Source organism: Schistocerca cancellata, chromosome 2 (assembly GCF_023864275.1).
Source record: "Schistocerca cancellata isolate TAMUIC-IGC-003103 chromosome 2, iqSchCanc2.1, whole genome shotgun sequence".
In the NCBI taxonomy this organism is placed as follows: Eukaryota; Metazoa; Arthropoda; class Insecta; order Orthoptera; family Acrididae; genus Schistocerca; species Schistocerca cancellata.
The window spans coordinates 559,205,181-559,230,822 of NC_064627.1; the positions used below are offsets into that span (position 1 = coordinate 559,205,181).

The following is a 25,642-nucleotide window of genomic DNA, read 5'->3' on the forward strand; positions in this document are numbered from 1 at the left end:
GAGAAGATGTCTGCTGAAGGTTGTAAGGGAAAGGAAAAACAACTGGTTGGCACATTTATTGAGAAGGGAGTGCTTGCTACTAGATGCTATCGAAGGATTGGTTTGTGGGAGAAGGCTGAGAGGAAGAAGGAGATTCAAGGTGATAGATGACATAAAGGGAAGAGGAAATTATGCAGACCTGAAGGGGATGGCAGAAGACCGGACAGCCTGGAGAACTACCATGTGAAAACCTGCCTTTAGGCAGAACACTGATGATGATGATGATGATGATGATGATGAGATGCACGGCACATGTCAATGCGGTATTCAGATTGTTCTCACACTGCAGCGAGCTTGTCCTGACAGCTTGCACAGCTGCTGTTATGCTTTGTCCCAGTTCATTCATTGTTGATGATAACAGAGGCAAATAAAGAGAGTCTTTTGTATATACCCACAAGAAATAATCATATACAGTCAGATCCGGTGACCTTGGAGGCCAGTAATGTAAGGCTGAATACTCTGGTCCAGTGCGACCGATCCATCGTTCAGTAATCCTTTGATTCAAAAATTCCCGCACTTCCACACGCCAGAGTGGCGATGCCCCATCCTGTTGCTAAATGAAGTCTTTCGAATCAGTCTCCAACTGTGGGAAAAAAAGTTCTCAAGCATATCGAGATATGCGCTTCCTGTAACAGTGTTCTCAGCAAATAAAAATGGACCATACACCTTTTCCCGTGAAACTGCACAAAACACATTAAATTTCAGGCAGTTCCTCTCTTGTTGTACAACTTCATGTGGTTGTTCCGTACCCCATATTCTCATATTAAGACGGTTCATCTTTCTATTTAAATGGAGTGTCGCCTCGTCACTAAACACTAAGCGCGGAAGAAATAGTCATCCACCATCTTGCCAAGAACGAAATTACAGAACTCCACACATTGTAGTTTGTCACCTTCACGAAGAGCTTGCAGTAGCTAAATTTTGCATGGTTTCATGTGTAAAGCCGGTCGCTGTGGTAGAGCGGTTTTAGGCGCTCCAGTCCGGAACAGCACTGCTGCTAAAGTCGCAGGTTCTAAAAAAAAAAAAAAAATGGTTCAAATGGCTCTGAGCACTATGGTACCTAACATCTGAGGTCGTCAGTCCCCTAGAACTTAGAACTACTTAAACCTAACTAACCTAAGGACATCACACTCATCCATGCCCGAGGCAGGATTCGAACCTGCGACCGTAGCGGTCGCGCGGTTCCAGACTGAAGCGCCTAGAACTGCTCGGTCACAGCGGCTGGCTCGCAGGTTCGAATCCTGCCTCGGGCATGGATGTGTGTGATGTCCTTAGGTTAGTTAGATTTAAGTAGTTCTAAGTCTAGGGGACTGATGACCTCACATGTTAAGTCCCATAGTGCTTAGAGCCATTTGAACCATTTTTCAAGTGTAAACGTCGACGCAACACACGCCAGACGGACGTCGGGTGCACGTTGAGCTGTCGAGCTGCAGGGCGAACGGATTTCTGCGGACTCCTTGCGAAACTATCGCGGATGCGTTCGACGCCTGTGTCAGAAAATCGGGGACGGCCCGGTGGTTTGCCTTTATACAAACAACCTGTTTCTCGCAGTTTTTCATGCCATCGTCTAATGCTCTGTGCTCTAGCAGGATCCACAACATACCTAGTTCGAAAGCCACGCTGAACAGTTATTGCTTCACTTGTAAGGTTTTCATAGGTTTTCTGCCACTGCAAATAATTTACCTTTACTGTACCCGGACAAAGATGCATAAGCGCGGCGCGCTTGGTCCCCAGTCAGTTTGTGCGGCGTCGGAGCATTGTTATTTGAGGCATAGTAGCGGGCTACTGAGTTTTAAAGAAGGATAAATGATATTTGCAAGCCTGGGAAGAAATTACCTGGAATACTTTATTATGGAGATGAAAACTTGTTTCTAAAGATATTTTATTGATCATATTGACGGATAAGCATTATGGAGGCCTATTTCAAGGTAACACATGCAAGTGGAAGGATGAAATTTTTGTTTGTCGGAACTATCAATTGAAGGAAATTTTCGTCTTTTCATCACCATCATCATCTCAGCCTTTTCCCACGTCATGTGGGGTCGGCGTTGCTTTGCTGGATCCTTCTCTTCCATAAATGCCTATCCAGTGCTTCTTCTCTGGGCCATCCTTTCTCCTGTACGTCACCTGCTACCTTGTCTTTCCATCTCAGTTTCGGTCTTCCTCTTCTCTTTAATCCTCCGATTTCTAGGTCTTCAAATTTTCTCCCTACGTAGTACTCCCCTCTTCTCTGCACATGTCCATACCATCTTAGCCTACTTTCTTGGATCTTCTTCCCTATGGCCCCACTTTCACTGTTCCCCTGATGTACTCATTCCTTAGTCTATCCTTTCGTGTCACCCCACTCATCCACCTTAACATTCTCATTTCTGCCACTTCCATCTTTTCCTCTTGGACTTTGGTAATTGGCCAAGTTTCTGCACTATACAGCATCGCATGCCTCACCACAGACTTGTAAAGCTTTCCTTTCATTCTGCAGCTAACCTTCTTATCACACAGTACTCCGCTCAGTTTCCTCCAGTTCATCCATCCATATTTATCCTGTGCTCTATTTCGGCCTCCAGTCCTCCATCACTTTGCACGAAAGAGCCTCGGTATTTAAATTTCTTGACCAGCGTCAGCTGTTCTCTTTGTCTTTTACGTAACTAATAATATTCATAATTTATATTAATGTGATCTCGTTCTTTCCATTATGTCACAAATTACGCAGTTGGCTGAAACATCTGTAATTTTTGTAACGGGAGAATGCTACCAATAATCAGTGTTTAATTTTTCAAGAACACTTCTCTTTAAAGTAGAAACCTATTCCATCATTCTTCGTAAAGTTAAAATATTTTTCATGTATGGAGAGCGCCTTACTCCACACGCAGCCCACAGATTGTTTCTGACAAGCAAAGAAAACTTTAGAATAGAGTATTTGTCTTTAGCTGCTGCATTTGCTAATTTCAAACTGCTTTCGAGAACGTCAGCGCACCAGATACAAAACGGTATGCTCACCATGAGCTACGTTACTTTTATTTCAGGGCAGATCTGACTTTGCATTCTTGTGAGTAAACAGTAGGTAGTCAGAATTTCCACGTGTTGTGCTAAGTACGCAGATTAATTTATAGTGAACAGTTATCTAAAACGGCTGTTTTTAACGCGTTGAGTAGTATTTTATTTCGTAGATATTTCAAATCAGATATTGCATTTTATGTAACATAACTTTCGATACTTCAAGCTATTCTTTTAGCCTCAGGAGTAACCGTAACATGAGCACATCATAGTGTCAGTTTGCACTGAGTACGTATTTAGCTTCTTTTGGTATTTAATTACATTCATTTTCGTTATTTCAAATTCAGTATTTCGTTAAGATTGTTTTGTTTCACGTCACTGTTCACTTGCGCAGCACAGGGCCAGCCAACACTCCTATTTGCTCAGCAGTTGAATAAGATATCTGAAGCACACGTTACACGAGGAGAAAGTTTTTTAAAAAACTTCATGGTATGTGTTTATTTCTTTTCCAATGTGTACTTCCAAGGTACTCTGAGTTAGTAGTATCTTCAAATTGAGTCAGTTGCAACGTTTCGGCTACTTTCTCTTCTTCAATTTTAGCTGCCATTTCATTAAAACTGAGCTCGCCAGATCAAATATTAGCTACTCCCTTCAAAGACAAACCGGTCGCTTTGGAGAGCTGTAGATGGTGTAGAATTGTCCAGGTCATCTGACTCTCCAATTGCACTTGACGGTTCGCATTACATCAAGTTGTGTTGGCTAGACTGCAATAGCAATGTCGCAACGGCAGCCTCTACACGATACGGTTTTCTGTTCCATCTTATAAATGTAAGCTATTGAGCAATAACAGTATAAATAAGAACTTGCTACCACAATGACAGCAAATAAACAACTACATAACAATGTATATGGCGCTCTACAAAATTTTACCGTACATATAATCATAATGAAGCACACGCTTTCGATAATGGAGCAAGGAAATACAGAAAATAAGCATTTGATGATGACCGATATCTTGAAAACAATGCGGAACAGAGTTTACAAAATAAGTAACAACCGAGATTGTAACTTTTCACTCTACGTCTAATAATGACAATAAGGCAATAAAAAACAGATATTCGTTGCTCTTTACTCACCATTTTATGGAGAAAATGGCGCAATTCCATCCAGTTCCCCATCGTCATTGTAGTTGGAATTTTGCGCCAAAACCGTCTTCAAGGTCGTCACCACAAATACTTATCGAATGAATGTCCTTGCCCCCAATTTTTTTCAAGAATATACTTTGAGCTTTTCAATATGCACCTTTTCTAATAGGACTTGGCGTTCGTCTAGCGCTTTCTAACGGAAATCCGTACTTTTCAGCACAGTTTTAGTGACGTTTTCCCACCCCTGAAAAGTTCATTTTCTTTTAGCGACACTAGTAACTTTGCTACCGTAGGATGCTCGTTCCTGCTGTAGTAAGCATAAATACGCCTGTGAGTTGCACCAGTCTTGAAAGAATCTATGTAGGTGGCAGGGTGAGGCTGCTTTTTCTTCTTAGCTGATCCAGACGGCTCCGAATCGTTAAGGCTCATGTCTGCATCTCTCAGCCTCTGCACAAGAACTGATGGTTGTCCATGAATACTTAAGTATTCTTTCTCTTGCTCGTACAACTCACGTGTTCTCTGTAGTAACTTCATTGTCTCGCTGCCCAGTGGCACGCCTTGACGCAAAGGATTGTCATTAGACGAACGAAGTTTTTTCGAGTATCAGAATTTTCTGAACTACATTGGAGCAAAGCACAGTCCAACGCAAGCACTCTGTAGAAACGATAAGCAATGTACGTCGTTTACGTTCACACCGAACAAAGCCGTCAATGTGGGGGTATGACGTCACGACCGTCAGCGATTATCACCGTGGGATTGGTTCACGTCCCAAGCCTAGTGCCTCGCGTTTCTCGTTCTACACTTGCTAACCTGTTACGCTGCCAACTTGAAACGAAAACGTCAAGTGCAAAGTTTCAGCGGCCTTGGGGTAGGTCTTGTCACTGTAGTGGTGCGTACATTCCAGCCGGCTGTATGGAATCAAAGCAATAAGATCGGTTGAGCGGAGACGTGGAAAAAATGGTACAAAGGACCTATTGCTGGACGTCCCCATGACCACACCTTGAATGAAGTTGCCGAATATGTTATGTAGTGTCGTCTGAAGAGTGAGGTTCCGTAGTAAAGTTGGTATCTCACGACGAAACCCTGAACTAAAGACAGTGGTTGCCACTAGAGATAGGGGATCCGCTCTTGAACTAATTCATAGAGTTGAATCTTTCAAAGGAGTGAACAATCAGTGATTCAGAAAAAAAAACGGTAGCTCCAAACGTTTCCCACGGCAGAGAGAGAGAGAGAGAGAGAGAGAGAGACGGAGCATATCAGCAGCGCCTCTGCTGGTCAGAGCACAGTGCACGCCACACAACACAGCCAGCGCCGGCCTCTGCCCTGCTTCTACCTTGGCTGCCTGCATTGTGCAGTGCCCCATTGGATTTTGTGTTTCACATATGCCGTGCCGTCTCTGTGCGTCGTCTGCCGTGTGCAGTGTCTGGTGCAGCTTAACTTCGCATCACACTCTGTCGGCGATCGTTTCAGTCGCACGTCCTGCCCTCTGGGCAGTTGATGCAAGCAACAGGACAGAGAGCCACCTAGCGGATAACATAGGAACTACTTGCAAAAACCTGCTCGCAAGGGAACGGACGATTTGTCTCGGAGTGGGTGAGTTCACCGCTCCCCCCACCCTCGGAACTCGCCCGCTCAACGCTCACCCCACCGTCTCGACTCTAGCCAGAGCGTTGAGCAAAGCGACTCAGGTGTCACTCTGGTCTCTGCGGTCTCAGCTCATGCAGTAATACAGCTCGCGGCTCGACCTACTCAACTCAGCGCCTCTGCATCGGAGTTCGTCCCCACTGGATATTGTTCTTCGTAGTAATACCGCTATGTATATTACATTATTATGTTATGTATACATCAATTGTTTTTATTTTATTTTTATTTGTTTAAACTGATTAGATTAGGTTCCTGATGACTCCTCTTACTATAGGATTTTTATTATGGACACTCGAATTTACGCTTTAATTACGAGCGAACCGATAAACGTATCGCAAAATGTGATACACCAATATTTTCCTTGTTTTATTCTGCGTAAGGCTATATGCAGCACTTTCGTTTTACAGTCAAATTTATATTTTTTTTCTTATTCTGGTACGGATTTTGCGATTTTAGGCGTCTTCGGAAGGAAACGTTCACTTTAAAAATATATGGCTTGCGATGTATTTGTATGAGGTTAATGAAATTTTAATACATTATAGCCAAATATATTGTTAATGTAAATCTCAAGTTACAACATTTTCCGATCACCCAAAAAACCACGATAGTGCAAAATAAATCAATAATCAAAAACTTTGACATATCGTGGAAATTTCAATAAACAATACAAAATTCTTACTCATTATCTGTGTTACTTCAAAATAGGATCAAATAAGATCAAAATACAGGTATAGTACTGGAATAAACCAAGTTTAAAGGGCAATGTGCCTTCCATTTATTTTCTATTGTAAATGAGTGGTGAGTCATGAAAAAGAGCTAATTCATTTCAGGGAGTGAACAGTTCTGATCCAATCTCTGAAAAGAACAGTTCTGCCCATCTCTAGTTGCCACCCGTAGCCACGTATGAGACATGTTGACGAGGACATGCCCTCGAAAGGTTCCTACGCCGTTGCTGTTGGAACTCTACTTACGTCGGAGCGCATCACAGCTCTCTCCATTCTTTGACAGCCCACTCTGATAGCCGATTCTGATAGCAACCTCATCGCCATTCAGATCCAGGAGGGAGCTTGTGTAACTACTCAGAACAGTGTTCCAAAGTTCGTAGTTAAAGTTAACTGATATTTGACTGTAAGTCTGTACAAGACTAAAAGTAATTGCTACAGTGCAGCGCTATTATTGAAGTAAAGAACAGATCATCAGGGTGTTTTGCAATTGTATCAAATGTGTATCATCCTTCATATTGACATGGATGTCTAGCAACATTAAATATTCTGTATTAACCCACGCAATATTTTCAAAATATTGTAATCCAGTCAGTTACTTTTAAAATTTTGGAAAAAATATATTTAATGTTTTTAATGAATTCTTTAACCAGATTCTTTAAATGTTTAAAATTTTCAGTTAAACTGAACCCAAAGGTTTAACGCTAAAGTAGCAGATGTTACTTTCCACAATGAACGTTATTCAATACTTTCAAGTTGGGGACCTTACTTACAAATCAAAATCTCATCAAGGACAGTGTCGTAAATAAAAGTCAACGAAATGAACGAAATTTCCCTCTTTAAAATTTTTTTGTCATAGTCATAAAATACCTCCAGCTTGGTAATACACGTCATTGAAAATACATTGGTATTGCTAAGAGCATGGGAAAAGATGTTTTCTGGTTCTAGACTCTATTTACACACCAGAACTTCTTTAAAATGCATGTTGCTAATATAAGTCAGCAACAAGTAACGACTTTTAATTTTTTTTTAGGATGTGCGTAAAGTAGCCCCCTTGCAATGCACATTATGGAAAATATGTTGGTACTCCTAGGGTTCAAGTATTTTACTGAAACTGATCTAACATTTATTATAAGTTGTAGCATCTACTCGACCTCCTCCAGAGGTTAAATATTTAGAACTGTGGTCTGTGCTTGTTATGATATACAAAATGTTGGTATGTCAACGTGGCCTTTCCAGCATGTCTACAAGCAATGATGCACTACTCGCAGCTATGTAAGATTGAGTAAAAGTATTGGTCATAAAAAATATGGTACCGGATAACAAGATCACCTTTTACTCTATTGCTAGTTTCTCTATTCATTATTATGCCTAATCTTGTTCTACTTTTAATGGATCCATTGTAAATAATACTATGACCCTCACTCAATATATATTAAACTTTTGGTCATTGCATTTTACTTTTACCTAAAATATTTGGGCACATCATTTCACCCTATACCTTTTGATTTTCTAATTTCATGCAGTGCCTTAGCTCCTATCATTCAATAAAAAGCATCCTCGTTTTGTCTAGTAGCTTCTCCCGAGTAGTTTCCGCTCAGATACCAGAATGGGAGACTACAGATATCTTTCAACCAGGTGGAAGCTGTCATGAAATTTTCAATGGAGGTTTGCTTGTACTGGGGAAAGTAAAGTGATGGTTTCACGTTTTTACAATGGAATCCTGTAACCATTTAAGTCAACCCGACCACAACTGCAGGAGGCCTTATAGTTGACGTAGCAATATCCTTGGTTTCCGCCAACTACGACTGCCAGAGACAAAGCAACAATCGTCCCAGTGGAAGAGCCCGGGCACTCCAACAACCAAAATGGGAGACATGTGAAGGGCAAAGTGAAGAGCATGATCATCATTTTCTTTGATACCAAGGGAATTGTGCACAAAGAATTCGTCCCATCCAACCAAACAGTGAATTCTGCGCACTAGTGTGGCGTTTGGCCTACGGGCTCCGTGAAAACGTGCGGCGACATTGGCCTGAACTTTGGCGTCAAGGAATCTGGCTGCTGTATCACGACAACGCGCCCTGTCACACGTCCTTGCTCACCAGGTCCTTTTTGGCAAAAAACAAGATGGCCGCTGTACTCCACGCACTGTACTCGCCAGATTTGGCACCTTGCGACCTCGCGCTATTCCCAATATAGAAACTCAAGTTGAAAGGCCGTCGATTCGACACTCTTGAGAGGATTCAAGAAGCATTGCTGGCGGTGAGAAACACCCTCAAACAACAGGACTTTCAGAAAATGTTTTGTGGATGGGAACTACTTCGAGGGTGATGGTCACCACTAGTCCAAAGGTACGGTTTTCAACAGATGGCAGCACCAGTCCCAAAAATTTTGGATAGCACCTGACATGCCTTCGAAAAATGGTTCAAATGGCTCTGAGCACTATGGGACTCAACATCTTAGGTCATAAGTCCCCTAGAACTTAGAACTACTTAAACCTAACTAACCTAAGGACATCACACACACCCATGCCCGAGCAGGATTCGAACCTGCGACCGTAGCAGTCCCGCGGTTCCGGACTGCAGCGCCAGAACCGCTAGACCACCGCGGCCGGCGTGACATGCCTTCGGCTTTACAACAATTGAAGGGCATGTACCCTAACCTCAACCATGTCACATGTATTGCACATGATCTACATCACAACTGGGAAAATATCAGGGAAAATTACCGCAGGGTAAATGACTTCACTACTGCTCTGAAGAAGATTCTGGTAAAGGCTCCCAATTGTCAAGTTTTACGTCAAGGATTAACAGGGCTCCACCTTTCACAGTTCCCTGACATCACAAGGTTGGGTACTTGAATAAGAGGCGCAGTTTTCTTGTGCGAAAACTTTGACAAAATCAGACACTTTATATGTGTCCTAGACTCAGTGCAGGCAACAGCCATCAAGCAGGCCCAATAATTAGTCAACTCCTTTTGGTATGAAAGGATCAGCCACCAGGTCATTCTGAGTTGGATTCTGAAATTGCCCGGGGAACGCCCGATTGCAATTCATATATCTGTACTTATCATTAAACGTTGCAATCTTTGGGGAGGCTCCTTTCATGTACACAACAAGATGCAAGACCAGTATGCAGACCTGGGGTTTCTCTGTGGACTCACTTCTTTGCTAGTGTGGCGTTGAGCAGGCTAACAGCCATTTCCTTCAGTGTTCCTCATCACCAACCACCCTTATGAGAGCTACACCAAATGCACTTCAAGTGTCCAATTTTTGGTAGTCTTCTTTTATGTAAAATTATGTCAACACTTATATACTGTATATATATATATATATATATATATATATATATATATATATATATATATATATATATAATATTTCTGTATTTTGACCTGATAAATAAATAAATTAGTGAACAACAAAGCCCGAGAGTTGGAACTTTTAGCAGCTTATGGCTGCAAATATTTGCCTGATATGATTGAAAGTTTGTGAGAAAAAGGAATGGAGGAGGAGGAACAGTGGAAGAAGTTGACGAGTGTTAGGGAAATCTTTGCTCGATATACTAAAGACAAATTCGAATTAAGTTTGAGCCTTTTGAAACCTTTGCAACTTTGAACTTCCATTACAGTTGCTGAAAAAGACATGCTCCATGGTTTTTCTGAATTTCGAGCGAAGTATCTCTGTAGTAGAAGGAGCTACTGAATTCAAAGAGGGCTGCGCGGGGTAGCCTCGCAGTCTGGGGCGTCTTGTCATGGTCCGCGCGGCTCCCCCCGTCAGGGGTTCGAGTCGTTCCTTGGGCATGGTTGTGTGTGCTGTCCTTAGCGTAAGTTAGAGTAAGTTAGATTAAGTAGTGTGTAAGTTTTGGGACCGATGACCTCAGCAGTTTGGTCTCATAAGATCTTACCAGAAATTTTAAAATCTTCCAGTTCAAAGTGACGGTTACATAGCGTGTAATCCAGTACAACAGAACTCTGTAAATGAGACAAATGAAGTTACTGTAGCTGATTTATATCCAAATTAAGTAATTTTGATCAGCACATTTTTTGCATCTTTTTGCGTGTATTTTGAGAACCTTCTCCCTCTTTTCTGACCGTAATTTGCACCTTAAAATCCTTTCACTACACCATGGAATTCAGTGCAACCTCTGCAACGAGGTACGTAAGGAATTCTTGTGGTGAGCATCCTATTTCTACACCAGCGCGATTGATAACTGCTAAATGCTCGTCGATGCATGTGAGCGTTCTGCAGTACGTCTCTCCAACGCATTCCAAACCTGCTCGATGGGATATCAGTTGGGGGATCGGGCAGGCTGGTCCATTCACCGAATATCCTCTCGTTCAAAGAGCTCCTCCACCTGCGCTGTTCGACGTGGGTGTGCATTGACATCAGTAAAAATAAAGTCAGGACCGACTGAAACACTGAGAAAAAGCACAAGCGGAAGGAGCACAGTGTCACAATAACGTTGACAGGTGAATGTACAGTGTACAGTGATTTGGTCAGTACGCTCATGCAATATTACACCTCCTGACACCATAATATCCGGGCCACCAAAACGATATTGTTCGACAATGCAGGGCGTACTCTCATATGGCGAAAGTTGGGAACACTTTATACACCCAGGAACGTTGTGGAACATGATCGTTTTGGTGGTCCATGTGCTATGTTCTGAGTAGGCATAATGTAGTACAGTGTCCTGAACTCCGAATCTTTGGACACGGTACACTCGCTGGGCAATGTTATTGTGACACTGTACACCATGTGCATCTTTTGAAGGGTGCATTCGGCTCTTCATTTGTATGGATGACAATGCACAGCCTCATCAAAAAGCGCAGGTGGAGCACCTCTTGGAACATGAGGATATTCGGCAGATGGACTGGCCTGCTCATTCCCCCTACTTAAGGCCATCGAGTACGTGTGGGATTCGTTGGGGAGGCGTACTGTAGCATGCCTATATCCACCAACAACCATCCAGCAATTGTCAGCCGCGCTGGTGGAGGAATGGAACGCCCTCCCACAAGAACTCCTTACTCACATTGTGTCCAGCATGTGAACAAATTGCAGAGTATGCATTGCCCTCCATGGTGATCACATACCCTATTAAGAAACATGTCCCAGCTTCTGTAATGTCCAGGAGACCATCATAAATCGTGGTGACTTCAGCATAGTTATTGCCTTGAAGTAAAGGGTCGCTTTTTTTTCTTTATTGTGAATTCATTTCCCTGCCCCATATGGGCAGGGGAGGGCTTGCAGCGGCACAATCCACCGCTCTTCAGCCGAGTGACATGACAGTGAATAAAAGGAGAAAATTATACAGAAAAACGCGATAAAAAGGGGGACATGACAACAGAATAAGTGGAGACAGTGGGGGTTAAAATATAAACTGACACAGAGACGTTTATGGTGGGACAGTTAAAAAAGTCGACACAAAGTTAAAAAACAGTTGGCGATTCATGGAGCACATAAAATCCTCTGAAGTCACACGCATTAAAAGAGGGGCTAAGTAATAAAACACACACTTGTAAAACCACTGTAAGAGACGAAGCACAGATGACGAAGAATAAAAACAGCCAGGAGGGACCTGTCGACGGAGAGGGTTGAGAGGAGGGAAAAAGAGGGGTGAGCAAGGTGTAGCGGGGTGGGCGCGGAATGAAAAGAATAGGAGAATCAGGGGGCGCACCAAGAGGCAGGAGACGGGTGGGGCAGGAGATGGACAGGGAAGGACAAGGCAGGAGGGAGCGCAGAGACACAGAAGGGGGGCGCGAGAAAGGTAGGGATGTAGGAGAGAGGAATACAGCGCAGGGGAAGGGAAGGGGAAGGGAGAGGGACCCTGAGGAGGAGGGGGGCGTTGGAAGATGGGGTTAGAGTTGGTAGGAGGTTTTTGTTTGTGATGTGTATTTCTTTAAGTTACTGTAGAATTTCTTCCTATGTATGGTCCAATATTGATCGAGCTATGTTACCTAGCAGAGACACACTGTGGGAAGGTTGGTTTCATCCATACGTTTTGTACACAAGTGTACGCAACATGCAACCTCATGTCTAGCAACAGAAACTGAAGAAAATTTCGAAACTGCTTGTGACGGCCTCTAGTGGACATTTTTTCACGTCATTCTAAAATTAGTCAATAGACTGAAGAGCGTACCAAAGAACATCGTGTATTCCTAGGTACACAATTCTCGAGATACATCAGTCTCTCCTACAGTTATACATTTTCAGCCCACATCAACTCATTTAGAAAACACATTGTTTTTAGTGTCAATATTCTTAATACTGCTGTTACTAATACCTTTATTAACGTCATTGCTGACAGTCTTACGAGACTGCTTGTGTTGTGAATATCTTGGGCCTTAGTTAATTAAGAAGGGAGGTGAGTTTGAGGGGATCGAATTGACATATAAGATAATCAAATTTTGGCCAGGTACACACAGTAGACAGAACAATTTTTTTAAAGAGGTACCGACATCCTTAAAGGCAACTTCACCTCAGAAAAACAATGTGCAGACGACTACAAACACGAAAACATGCATTTCAGAGTTAATGGTATTCGTAAATTGATGGCGAATACGCGCCATTTTTCCTATTTTAGCTTAAGTGACAATGTGGTGACAGATACGAAAACCGGCTACAAAAATAAAATAGCATGCTGGATAAAGAGTAAATAGTGGTCTCTGCACCACACCCTTAAATGAGCATGCTGGTTGCTTTGGAGCACTGTCGGGTGTGTCGAATAATTGCCTATTTTCTAACGATGTAAGGCGACCAGTACAACGAAGGTCGGATGAGACCTTTAAACCTCAGTGTGTGGCGGGTATAGTTCATGGCTAAAACTGCGAAGGAAGTAGGGACATTAATAACTGACGATCGTACTTTAATCTGAGTGTTACATTCACGATTTGCGTTCACTGGGACTTCATGGTACATTTCATGTACGACAGACAGAAGCATAAAGTATCTTGTGGCCCAAATTTTGCCGGGCATAACTGATGCATAAATGTACGTAAAATTAACAGATGCGAGCTGAGACAGGAAGTGAGAACCTGGTGAGCGTGAGGCAGGGTTCCCCGCGGATGGCGTGTCGTTTTATGGCGACAGGCTCCACGGTTTGCTGTGGGGGCGACTCCTGCTGTGGAGGTGGCGGGGGCGCCGGCTGTGGCTGTGACTGCGGCTGCGACTCCGGCTGTGGCGCCTCCTGCTGCTCCATTTTGGCTTTGGCGGCCTCGACCTCTTCCTTGTGGGCCTGTAGCAAACGGCAGGCGGGCCACTAAGTTTGCTTTCGCTAACAAACCATTTTTCTGAAAATTTATAAGCTTACCAGACTAAACACTAATCACACCCTTAAATGAGCATGCTGGTTGCTTTGGAGCGCTGTCGGGTGTGTCGAATAATTGCCTATGTTCTAACGATGTAAGGCGACCAGTACAACGAAGGTCGGATGAGACCTTTAAACCTCAGTGTGTGGCGGGTATAGTTCATGCCGGAGGAGTTCCTTGATACTTTTGGGGTATTTTTCGTATCACAACATGGACTCACTGGGGAAGAGATGGTTCAAATCCGCGTTAGACCATCCTGATTTAGGTTTTCCGTGATCTTTCCAAATCATTCGAGGGAAATGCTTGAATGGTTCGTTTGAAAGGACACCTCTGATTTCCTTCGCCATCCTTGATAAAATCCGAGCTTGTGCTGGGTCCCTAAGGACCTCGATGTTGACAGAACATCGACGCTATTAGATCCTAATCGACGCCATTAGACCTTTTCCTTCATGGATTTAACCATTCAGGTTATCGTGGTCATGAACCTAGAAGCTTATTACAACTATTATAACATTCTAGATAGTCACTCTCTCTTCTATAGGGGCGATTAAAAAGTTTTCGTTCGAGAACCGTAAAATGCAAAATCGATATGCCAATCATAAAAAATCGCCGTGAACGTTGAGGAAATCATTCCACCATTGTACTAGGTTGAAGATACACGTTTGGTAAGACAACTTGCCCTGCACGAAGAAGTCTGTAACTGCCTGTTCGACAGGAATCGTCGACCCTTCACGACCATTTTTAAGTGACGGAAGGCGTGATAATCGCATGAGGAGAGATCAGAGCTTTAGGGCGGGTGCTAGAATGTCTCCCATTTGAGTTGGTGTAATTTCTGCGTTACGACATTCGCGATATGGGGACATGTTTTATGATGAAATAGCAGCACCCCTGCGTGCACCACACTACAACGGTGATTTTCGACAGATGTGCTGCCCCACACATATTCTTCATTCTTCAATGGATGCGTTTGTCCTCTGACAGCGAAGAAAAAAGTAACAGCACGTTGGTCCTGTTTGGACGGATTTGGTAATAACCTCGCCATAGTTCGCGCTACGTCATTTACCGCACGCACGTCGGAAATACACGAATACAACGCTAATCCCTTGCCTACACGTCCATGCTTCTATATCCGCATCGCAGTCGCGCTACTTGCATATTCGCTACAGCAACGCAGTCAATCGGATAAATGGCTGTTGAAGAAAACGACGTTTGAAAAGTAAGTGTGCAAGTACACCATCGATGATGTAATTGCAGTATTGACTGGAATATGAGCAGATGTTTAGAATGCCTACAAACTTAGACAAAACAAAAGACATTAAATGAGAACTGAACAACTACTCGATGACGAACGTGCTGTTGTCAGTAAGAGGATGACCGTAGCCAAAGCTGTTTTGTTTTAGTTACACTGGACAGCCAAGACAGTACAGACAATCACTGAAGCAATCAACATTACTAAAAGGCTAACTCGTGACAGAGTCCGAGTTCCAGGTTGCCTATGTAACGGCTTTTAATGTACATAAATTTAATGTGCAGTATTTCATACACTTATTGATCGAATTTAAAAAAATACTGTAATAATTTACTCATTAAGAGCTTGAATCTTACGTTAAAGTTTTAATAAGTCGAGTGTTACAGAAAGAAACTGTGTACACAGGGTGACTGTAATTAAATTCAAGTTACCAAACGCTGTAAAAAAAAAAAAAAAGATCTGCTGCTCAGAATAACGTCAAATTTGGACGTAATATTATCGAAGAAGGGGGAAACGTCATGGAAATAAAAAACTGTAACGAAGAGTTTTCCACTAAATGTCCCTATAGCATCATAACGTAAATGGTTTCGGCTACAATTGACAGATGAATCGCAATACGACAGCAATGGTGTTAGTTGCACGTTGTACTGTGCAATGTGCATGGCCGCCCAAGTTCGGCAGTCTACAGTTGTGGCAGTCTTAGTTAGGTAAGTTCAACTACCGCAGCAAGGTCGTATCGCAATGGATGGGAGAAATGGGTTTTTAACTGTCCCAAGGCCAAAAGCCGCATAATACGTAACAACTAAATCGGTATTTTAACTGCAGCGAAACTTTCGCAAGATTTGTTCAGTATGCTGTCCACCGCTTCATACCACAAGCTGAAATCGAGAGATATGTTCCACAACAGATCGGAGTCTCAGGGGTCACTTTCAGAATGCGTGCCTCCAATTCCGCAAAGTTTGTAGACGCCACAAAAATTATGACGGCTGATAATTCTAGCATTTCCACAATGTTTCTACAGCGGCTGCTTCACTGGCTGTGCAATGTGAGAAGGAGCGCCATCTTAGGTCAAAGTGGTCAAACCAAAACATCCACGCTGTTGAAGGGTTGGAATGACGTTGGTGTGCAAATGACTCTCATAGTGTTTACCAGAGACGGCACAGGTAACAGGACCCGCACGACCCATTTCCTCTAAAAAATACGACCCTATTATAACGGATTCTGTCAACCTGCGCTACACTGTTACCTTTGCAGAAACGAGCTGTACCTGTTGATGAGCGAGCAGATTTTCCGTCGCCCACATTCCGCAGTTCTGCGTATTGACAAAGAGGGTTCCATGGCCATTCATTGCCCACTTTCATGCGAGCAAGAAATTCTAGAGCAAACGTTTGTCTTACTGGCGGGTCAGCATGAAGAAACTCCTGAACGTAGCAATGCAGGATGTTTCGTAGAATTCTATATACCGTGCTGATAGGCATGTCCAAACGTCGGGCAGCTACCCAAGCACTGCAAGTTTGCACACCACTGCTCGACCCCTCCTGCAGTGCTGTGGTCACATCATCTACCAACGTCGGATCAATTGTTTTGCACGATCTGCTACAGTGTACATCAAAAGAATCTGTCGTTTCGAATTTCGTAATCAATTTCTCTGCGTGGTATCAACGTTCGATACCACACTTGTTAGGGGTTGCAGTTACCGACTGCAGTCCGTACTAGTATCGCTGGACCGGCGAGTCGAGACTGGCGCCGTTAGTGCCGCTCCGCGGCTTGCAGCAAATCTCTTACCTTGCGCTCGGCGACTCTTGCTCGGGACGTCAAGTAGGAAAGTAGTATAGCCTTCAGCTGATAGGAAGCAACCTCTAACAAGGCGCTTAGTTAAAGTATGGCCTATGTGATGCCTCTATAGCTCTCTGTTTGTAATTATATTCATCCTGACTATGAAGACTACTGTACCACCAGTTAAGTACAATATATTATTTTTTACCAACGACTTCTAATTATTTTGGTCGTTGCAGCCCAGACCATCCAGCCATCTCCTTATCGACTTCACTGACAAACCTGCTGTATGTGCAAAGAAGAGATTTGTATGAAACTTCCCGGCAGATTAAAACTGTGTGCCGGACCGAGACTCCAACTCGGGACCTTTGCCTTTCCCGAGCAAGTGCTCTACCATCTGAGCTACCCAGGCACAACTCAAGACCCGTCCTCACAGCTTTACTTCTGCCAGTATCTCGTCTCCTACCTTCCAAACTTTACAGAAACTCTACTGCGAACCTTGCAGAACTAGCACTCCTGAAAGAAAGGATATTGCGGATACATGGCTTAGCCACAGCCTGGGGGATGTTTCCAGAATGAGATTTTCACTCTGCAGCGGAGTGTGCGCTGATAAGATAGAGCACTTGCCCGCGAATGGCAAAGGTCCCGAGTTCGAGTCTCGGTCCGGCATACAGTTTTAATCTGCCAGAAAGTTTCATATCAGCGCATGTTTCTATTTAGCATTGGCCACCAGTCATTCACATTGGCGACGAATCGTTAGTCGTCATCATAACACTCCAGACCCTTGGCAGATGTCAGACTATCATCATAACACTCCAGACCCTTGGCAGATGTCAGACTATCATCAGACATCAGACTGTTTTCGTACGCTGGAGTGTCCGAAACTTCTGCAAAGATATTGGTGCTCGATCCCCGTTTTTATAAAAGAGCTTTACCAGCAGCACGCTATCGGGCACTGAGACTATCTTGTCAATGGTCTCAGACGCAAACTGAGGAACAGCTGTGTATTCGACTTCTTTTATTTTCTATATTCTGCCACTTACAGAGCCCCCTAGTAGAAATATTTCCATAACGTTTCCCTCTTCTTCGATAACGTTCTGTTCAAATTTGACTTCATTCTGAACGGTGGTTCTTCTTTTACATAAACTGGAATTATATTTTAATCACCCTGTATGTCTTGAGGCACCTTAACTCATGGTGCGCAAATTAACCAGACTAAATTCACCCAGAATTTGAGAATGAGAACACTTAGCGACTTCCAGCAAACTTAACATACAACTTCACACCTTTCGAATTTTTTTCGCTGACACCCTCCACAAAATGATGAAAGGAAAAAAGACTCTCGTTTACTACGTTTTCCCTGTTTCTGTAGCAAAACTGCAGTATCACACACGACGTACTCTTCTGTTACTTCGTTACTAATGAATCTTATCGTAACACATTTTTCGGACAATCTTCATATTACCACCGAATGAACCTGAAGAGGCCCGGCTCCTCATCTCGCACGGGATGAGGAAGGAGGAGAAGAGGTAGTAACACCTCAGAAAAACACCTGGGTCCATCCGGTTCCGGATGGCAGCACCCTATGAGGACCCCATTACAGATGAAACACGGTAAGAGCCTCAAAGATGGAAGAAGAATTCTAGCTCCCAACGGCAGAGAGCGGAGGAACCTAATGGAGAAAACCATGAAAAATAATCATTTCGGACTAACAATCCGATCTTATATTCGAATTTATTTCGTACAAAGTACAATTTCAGCTGCACAAAAAGTCCGCTAAAAGTAAGCACTACCACAGAAAGAGGAATGAGCATTGCTTCATGCAGTGCATCGGGACCTGGGGTTCTGGGGAGTCTCAACATGTGCAGTGAGGATGAGTCGGAGAATCCTTGGTATCCTTCCAAACTCAAATTCAAAAGGAAACTCTACGCAGGCACCTTGAACATAAACTCATTACTAAAGATTAGTAAACTGAAAGAACTTGAATTTCTCTTACATAAGCGTGAAATACAAATTTTAGCAGTACAAGAAACAATATTTTTGAAATAAAATGTTACAAAACCGAAAACCATCGAATTTTTAAGTGTTGACCAGTAATAAAAATTATAAAAGGCATGCCTATACTTGCTACCGTCTTCTATATTCATAAAAATTTAGAAGTTAACTTACAGAATTCAAATCACGTTCAGAAAGATACTGTTTTCCCACAGAGAAATTCAAAAATGAACAGTATACCTTTGTTAACTGCCACTCTCCAATTAATGATGACAAGAAAAACCCGAGTAAAGTAGGAGCATTCAGGGAACATCTGGAAGACGAAATATCAAAACTTCCAAAATAAAATATTGTGACACTACTGGGGGATTTTACCGCACAAATAGGGAGGAAAAAACTTTTCGAAAAATAGTAGGAATATCCAGGTCATAAAAGAACGAACAAAAATGGCACATGACTAATTAATCTATGTAAAGCATTTCAGTTGAACTTAATGTCAACGTCCTTCAAAAAATCAAGAACAGTAAAAACATGTTTATCTCCAAATATAATACCAAAGGAGTTCCAGTTAAATAACGCAGCTTTTTCTCAAAGCAATATTAAAGAAATCATGGGTGAAAAAGTAACAGGAAACAGAGAATTTGACTCTGATCGTTACCTGACTAAAATTAAAACTGAATCTTCTCCCTAACAAAAACCAAAACAGGCAGCAAAAATTGGTTAAATATAACACAGACGGGTTCAAAGTCACAAAAGAGGCAACGAAACATTTTCAAGAAGAAATTAAAGTATGTAAATCAGGGAAATGGGAAGAATTTCCAAAGGAATCAACAGGGCAACGAAGAATGTATGTGGATCAACAAAAATGAAGAAGAAAGTCTGGTGGAATGAAACCTATGAAAAAACACTTGCAGAAAGAACAAAACAGTGGAAAAATTGGAAATGTTCTGGGAAGACAGAGCACCATTGTGAAATTAAAATACAAAGGAAAGAAACCGCGTGGATAATAATGGATGCTAAACGATCTTTTGAGAAGTTACAACTTCTTGACATACAAAACAGAACACATTCGTTAAAAAAAACTACCGAAATTTCTATCACATGTTTAAAAATCATCTAAAAGGTTACCGAGCTCCAAGTATTTTCTGCAGAGATGAAAATGGTAAAACAGGCCTAAGCAATATCCAGAACTGTGAATATTAAGAAAGTACTTTGAACAACTGTTGAACTGTGAAGAACCGAACTGTAAGCTAGAATTTCCAGACCCTCATGAAAACTCAGCAGCAGACCCACCGCCTACAACTGAAGAAATTAAAAAAAACAATAAATAACCTGGAAAACAACAAAGTCAGTGGAGGAGACTATGTTACAGCTGAACTTAGAAAATGATCTCAACCAACAACTACAACTAACCTTCAGATCATCTTTGAAGACATATAGGAAACTGAACGGAGTCCAGAAGACTGAAAAATGATTCTTATCCATCCTTTGCACAATAAATGTGTTAAGCATGGTGTAAGTAACTACAGAGGAGTATCTCTGTTGCCAGTGAGTTATAAAATATTTACGACAATTTTACTAAACAAGGTGGAAGCAACACTTGATAGCCATTTGGGAGAATATCAGAGTGGATTTAGAAAGACCAGATCTTGCTCAGAACAGATTTTCAACCTAAAGTCCATAGTCCGTCACAGACTTACAGACTCTAAAGACATTGTTGTAACATTTATAGATTTTACAAAGGCATTTTATTCACTTGATAGAGAAACACTAGATAAAAGATTCGAGAATTTGGCATTAAATCGAAACTAGCAATCTTCTTTGTGGAACGCTCACAGACACGAAATCAAAAGTTTCGGGTAAAATATCTAAGGCATTCAGAATAAAAACAGGCGTAAAGCATAGTGGCAGCCTGTCTCCACTCCTCTGCAACTGCATCCTAGAGAAAATAATAAGAGAATGGAAGTAAAATCTAAAAGAACATAAGGTATCACCAATAAGACTGGGCACTATGATCAAAGGTATTGAAATTCACTGTGTGGCATCTGTGAATGATTTTGCCATTCTTTCTGAAAACCTAACAAATACAGAAATACAAATCAGTTTCTTAAAAGAAACAATCCACAAAGCAGGTTTAAGAATTTCTGTAAAAAAATTATGACAAACAGAAAAAATGGTTCAGAAATTCTAGTAAGAGATATTGGACAGACAAAGAAGGTTAATAGATTTAAATATTTGGGAGAAATGATTCAAAAAAATGTCTTAGAAAAATCCGCTGTAGCAGAAAGTGTATGTAAAAAGGAGAGAGCATATGGTATTACCAAAAACATTTACAACAAAAGGTCATTGTCTAAAAATTTGAAAATACAGCACGACAACACAGAAGAAAAGCCGGAATGTCTATATGCAAGTTAATGTTCAGTACTGAATTACAAACTACACAAATTTGAAGTCCTAGAAAGAAGAATCATTTGAATAATACTTCGTCCGCTAAGCAATACAGAGGTATGGAAATTAAGAGGTAGTGAAGAAGTATATCGCAACAAAGTAAACGTAATTGAAATGCTACGAAAGACGCGATTGCTATTTTTTGGAAATTCATACAGAATGATCTGCAACAGGATAACCAAACAGATTTTTAAATATCTTTGGGAGAAGGCAACAACAATAGCCTGGATTCAAGAAGTTAGTAGACATCTGGAAAGAAACAACGTTAGCTCAAAAAGACGCAACAGAAATAGAGATTTTGAAGAAGAAGATGTTAAAAAGGCAGGGGGAGAAGAAGACAGGGTTAAATAGTTTGAGGAGAGAAAAGGATACACAGTGAGAAAGTGAAACACTACTGGAGGAAGTAGAAAGAAGAACAAAAAAGGAAGCTTTGAAACTGGTGCTGATCCGTAGGTGACCCAAACAGGAAATTTAAACATTCGGGAGATATGACGTTTTGTACTTGGGAGTTCGATTCTTTAAGAAATCGGTAGCCGGCCGCTGTGTCAGAGCAGTTCTAGGCGCTTCAGTCCGGAACCATGCGGCTGCTACGGTCGCAGGTTCGAATCCTGCCTCGGGCATGGATGTGTGTGATGTCGTTAGGTTGGTTAGGTTTAAGTAGTTCTAAGTTCTAGGGGACTGATGACCTCAGATGTTAAGTCCCATGGTGCAAAGAGCCATTTTGAACTATTTTGTTTTTGAAAGAATCGTCCGGCGGTTTGGGCAGTTACACCTGAAATGTTGCTGAATACGTGGCGAGAAGTGGAATATCGGTTCGATGTGTGTGCAGGGCAACAAATGGATCCCACATTGACGGCTACTAAAATTAAACAAAACTTGAAGGAATTCTCTTTCATGACATGTACTCATTGATGTAATTTTTTCTTAATTTCATCATTAAATTTACACTTAAAACTAGGGAGCTCTTTTTCAAACACCCTGTACAGTGTGTAGGACTCGCATTCTTGAGCACTGGGGTTCAGTTCCCCTCCGATTAACGACATTCAGCTTTCTCATGATTTCCCTATATCATTCAAGTTAAACATTGGAATTCTTCCTTTTAAGAAGGACAGCGGCGATTTCTTTCCCTAAACGTTCCCAGACGTACATATTCTCCTTCTACAATAATCCCATTTTCGACACGAAGTTAAATCGTGATCCTTCTCCTCTAAGTATGGCCGAGTTCGTGAGTTTTACCCGAAAATCTCAGGTGGTAAGAGTATTTCCCGTAAAAGATGGAGATCCGGTTTGATTTGCAGTCCGGTATACAGTTTTCAGACTCAGGTCCTGTTTTGAAAATAAGCAACTGTAATGTATAAACCATTTTTAAAGCCTCTATGTTCTATGTAAAGGTAACCAGCCTAGTTCTGCCAGGATGATCATACGTATCTATCAGCAATGACAGTATATGGATGATCTATTTTGTAGCTACGATTTATTTTTACACGTCAAGAGAAGCTTACCAGAGAGTGAAAGAATACACATGGGTGCAGCATATATTTAGAGAATAAACCAACAGTCATTCAGTACATTTAACTGTAGTGCGTGATTCGTCTTTATAGCCGAGGTCATTAACGAACACCAATGAGCTGGTGCTGGACCCAGCCAGAATTAATTCGTATCAATCTTGGTGGATAACAAGTGGAGGATATCGGGTGACATTATTTTCCTTGCTACCAAACTGCTACATTATCTTGGATTAAATCTGAAACCTCTCCCCAACAATCACAGAGAACATGTCATACCGGTGACGGTGACCATAAGCCTGATGATAGACGAGTATGATTTTTGCGTACCTGGTTTTACCACTGCCGTTCTCTCTGTACTGTCCACAACAGTACCACGACATTAGATTCTACACGAAATAGTTGCACTTAATGTACAATGCTCACACTTTGCAAAAAAACGTTTGTCCAATGACTGCGAAACAATAAAATATTTGATATTTTAACAGCCAATCCCTGTCAGCAACGTCACAGGGCATTAACATTTGTTATTTACAAATCCACAAATAAGTCAAAATTACGAGGGGCATTCAGTAAGTAATACAATATTTCTTTTTTCTCGGGCAATTTCGATTGAAAATAATTCAGAATTTATTGTGGGGCATCGTAGAACATTCGAGCTTCAGCCCCTGTAGTTTCATGAAGTTCGGATAGGTGGCGGCGCTATACATAGCCTTCAAAATGACATTTTTAACGGAGGTGGCTTCCAACCAGATGGCTTCATTGAGGTTTATTTATTTGATTACTGTAGAAAACTAGTACATCGCAGATATTCATAGGCATTTGCAGAATGTCTACGGAGACCCGGCAGTGAACAAAAACACAATGAGTCGTTGGGCGAGGCGTTTGTCATCATCGCAACACTGTCGCGCACACCTGTTCGATGTATCGCGTGCTGGGCGGCCGCACACAGCTGTGACTCCTGAAATGTTGGAACGTGCGGACACACTCATTCTAGATGATCGATGGATCGCAGTCCGAACATCTCGCTTCTCAACTGGGTGTCCCTATTGGTGGCGCTGACACACTTCTCTGTCAGTTGAGATACTCAGAGGTGTGCGCCTGCTGGATTCTGCGCGGAGTTACTTGCAGGTTACAAGGCTGATCTGACAATTTTTTGTCAAACATCATCGCAGCAGATGAAACGTTGCTTCACCACTTCGAACTGTGCCCATCTGATTTATTGCAAATGAGTTCACAGTTGAGACAAACTGTCGCCTTCGAGGCGTGATCCAGTATGACAGTCGCTTAGCGCTGTTACATATAATCCCTACAACCCTGTCTCTCCTGTCGTAGAAGAGCGTGATTACCCCATCCCTACTCTTCCCTCTCATTTCTAAGCATATACCAATGAGTAATGTATTATTCTGTCACACGTAGTGTGATGAGTTACGAATGAGCACTTGTTTCTGCTGTGCCTCCCTCGGCAGCAAGCAATTTTCGTGTCATCGCCAAGAGAACCAGTAAGGAGTTCTCGTCCAACGTCACCAACGACGCAGAGACCCTCAGCATCGCGGGGAACTGACATTAAAGGACGCTGTGCCCCTGGATAGTAGTAAAACCTAACAGTTACTTTACTGTGGTATATTGTGATATGCATGCTGCCCAAAAATCAGAATGTTAAAATACCAACACTTTATTTGGGTAAACAAAAACACCTATAGGACTGATAGCAGGCACTATAAGCGATGAATCGGATCTGTGTAAGATTCCACCATTAATCCGTGGTGACACTCCTGGATGATTACTCTGGGGCCCCCCATCCCACCTCCTCCCCATCCATTCTTTCATTACTTTTATATTTACTAATTTAAGACTTCAATGACACTATGCTGGACACTGATGTAGTTGGATTTAGGGCGCGAGGTTATCAGCACCGTCTAGAAACACATCTTGTGCCTCGAACGCTGAAGATCACAATCTGATACAGCCGAAACCAGTCATAAAAAGATGTCTCCAAATGATTATATCATCTTATACATGTATATATTTTTGTTTTCAAAGGACGATCACCGTGGTTATGGCTTGAAGTTATTGCAAGACAAGTATGACGTTAGATGGTGATGCAACAATGAAAAAATAACAAAGGAAAAAAAAATCTTAAATTTTGTCAGCCTTTCATTTTTCTTTGTTTTATTGTATTATACAGACTTAGGCTACATCTGTTTCGTTACCTAATTTACGATTATGTATAGATCTGTAATACCTAAATAACTGTATGCCGTTCTGTTAACTGTATTGTTAACCAGTAAATAATTCAAAAATGGCTCTGAGCAGTATGGGACTTAACATCTATGGGCATCAGTCCCCTACAACTTAGAACTACTTAAACCTAACTAACCTAAGGACATCACACAACACCCAGTCATCACGAGGCAGAGAAAATCCCTGACCCCGCCGGGAATCGAACCCGGGCGCGGGAAGCGAGAACGCTACCACACGACCACGAGCTGCGGACCAGTAAATAATTGTAAAACTGAGTACGAGCAATTAAAAAAACAGATGGTAGGTCAAAAACGTGTGACAATAAATTAAATAAATGTAGACCATCAGAGAAATACGTAAACTTACGCACCTAAGATTTATGCTACGCCACAAGGGTTGTCTTTCACGAGACACTGAGACAACGCCATGTTCTCCGTTGACGATAAAACATCCACGCATATTGTTTACTTTGTACGTTGATCTATCACTCAGAGAACCGTTCTCTGCTTTCGTTTATAATGGCGGAACATTGCATTAAATTTATGTATAATAAACAGTGCTCACCTTAATGAA

At 42.0% G+C, this 25,642-nt stretch overlaps 1 protein-coding gene across 1 annotated transcript in view; it reads right to left on the minus strand.

Annotated features, from left to right (window-relative positions):
• The window catches only part of LOC126156388 (uncharacterized), a 40,146-nt gene extending 35,539 nt beyond the window's left edge, over nucleotides 1–4,607 (minus strand). The window contains exon 1 of the mRNA XM_049916306.1: nucleotides 4,467–4,607. Coding sequence (XP_049772263.1) covers nucleotides 4,467–4,607 — 141 coding nt within the window. The remainder of the gene's footprint in view (nucleotides 1–4,466) is intronic.
• Nucleotides 4,608–25,642: the final 21,035 nt, after the last annotated feature.